This window comes from Penaeus monodon, chromosome 32 (genome assembly GCF_015228065.2).
Source record: "Penaeus monodon isolate SGIC_2016 chromosome 32, NSTDA_Pmon_1, whole genome shotgun sequence".
In the NCBI taxonomy this organism is placed as follows: domain Eukaryota; kingdom Metazoa; phylum Arthropoda; class Malacostraca; order Decapoda; family Penaeidae; genus Penaeus; species Penaeus monodon.
Genome location: NC_051417.1, coordinates 7470837 through 7471109, shown reverse-complemented (window position 1 = coordinate 7471109; position 273 = coordinate 7470837). Strand labels below are relative to the sequence as shown.

Genomic DNA, 273 nt, shown 5'->3' with positions numbered 1-273 from the left:
CTCGTACGGCAGTTTCTCGCGCACCACATGACGGCGCCGGGCGCTCTCCTCACCTCCGAAGAAGGTCTCAATGGCGTGCCTGTGGGCGTCGGCCTCCCTCTCGCGCCCCCAGCTGGTCACCGTCGAGTGCTCGGAGAAGACGCCTCCGCCTTCCACGCGCCGGACCTCGTGGTAGTACTTCTTCAGGAGGGCGTTGGCGGCCAGCGTGTCGGAAGACTGCGGGGGAAAGGAAATTAACTTATTTGGACAGAGGTACAGGTAAATTAACAGATT

The 273-nt window shown here is 61.2% G+C and overlaps 1 protein-coding gene across 1 annotated transcript in view; it reads right to left on the bottom strand.

Annotated features, from left to right (window-relative positions):
* LOC119593412 (nicotinamide phosphoribosyltransferase-like) overlaps nt 1-273 on the bottom strand; it is a 16380-nt gene that overhangs the window by 5389 nt on the left and 10718 nt on the right. Inside the window, exon 7 of the mRNA XM_037942342.1 lies at nt 54-216. Within this exon, the coding sequence (XP_037798270.1) occupies nt 54-216 (163 nt within the window). The remainder of the gene's footprint in view (nt 1-53; nt 217-273) is intronic.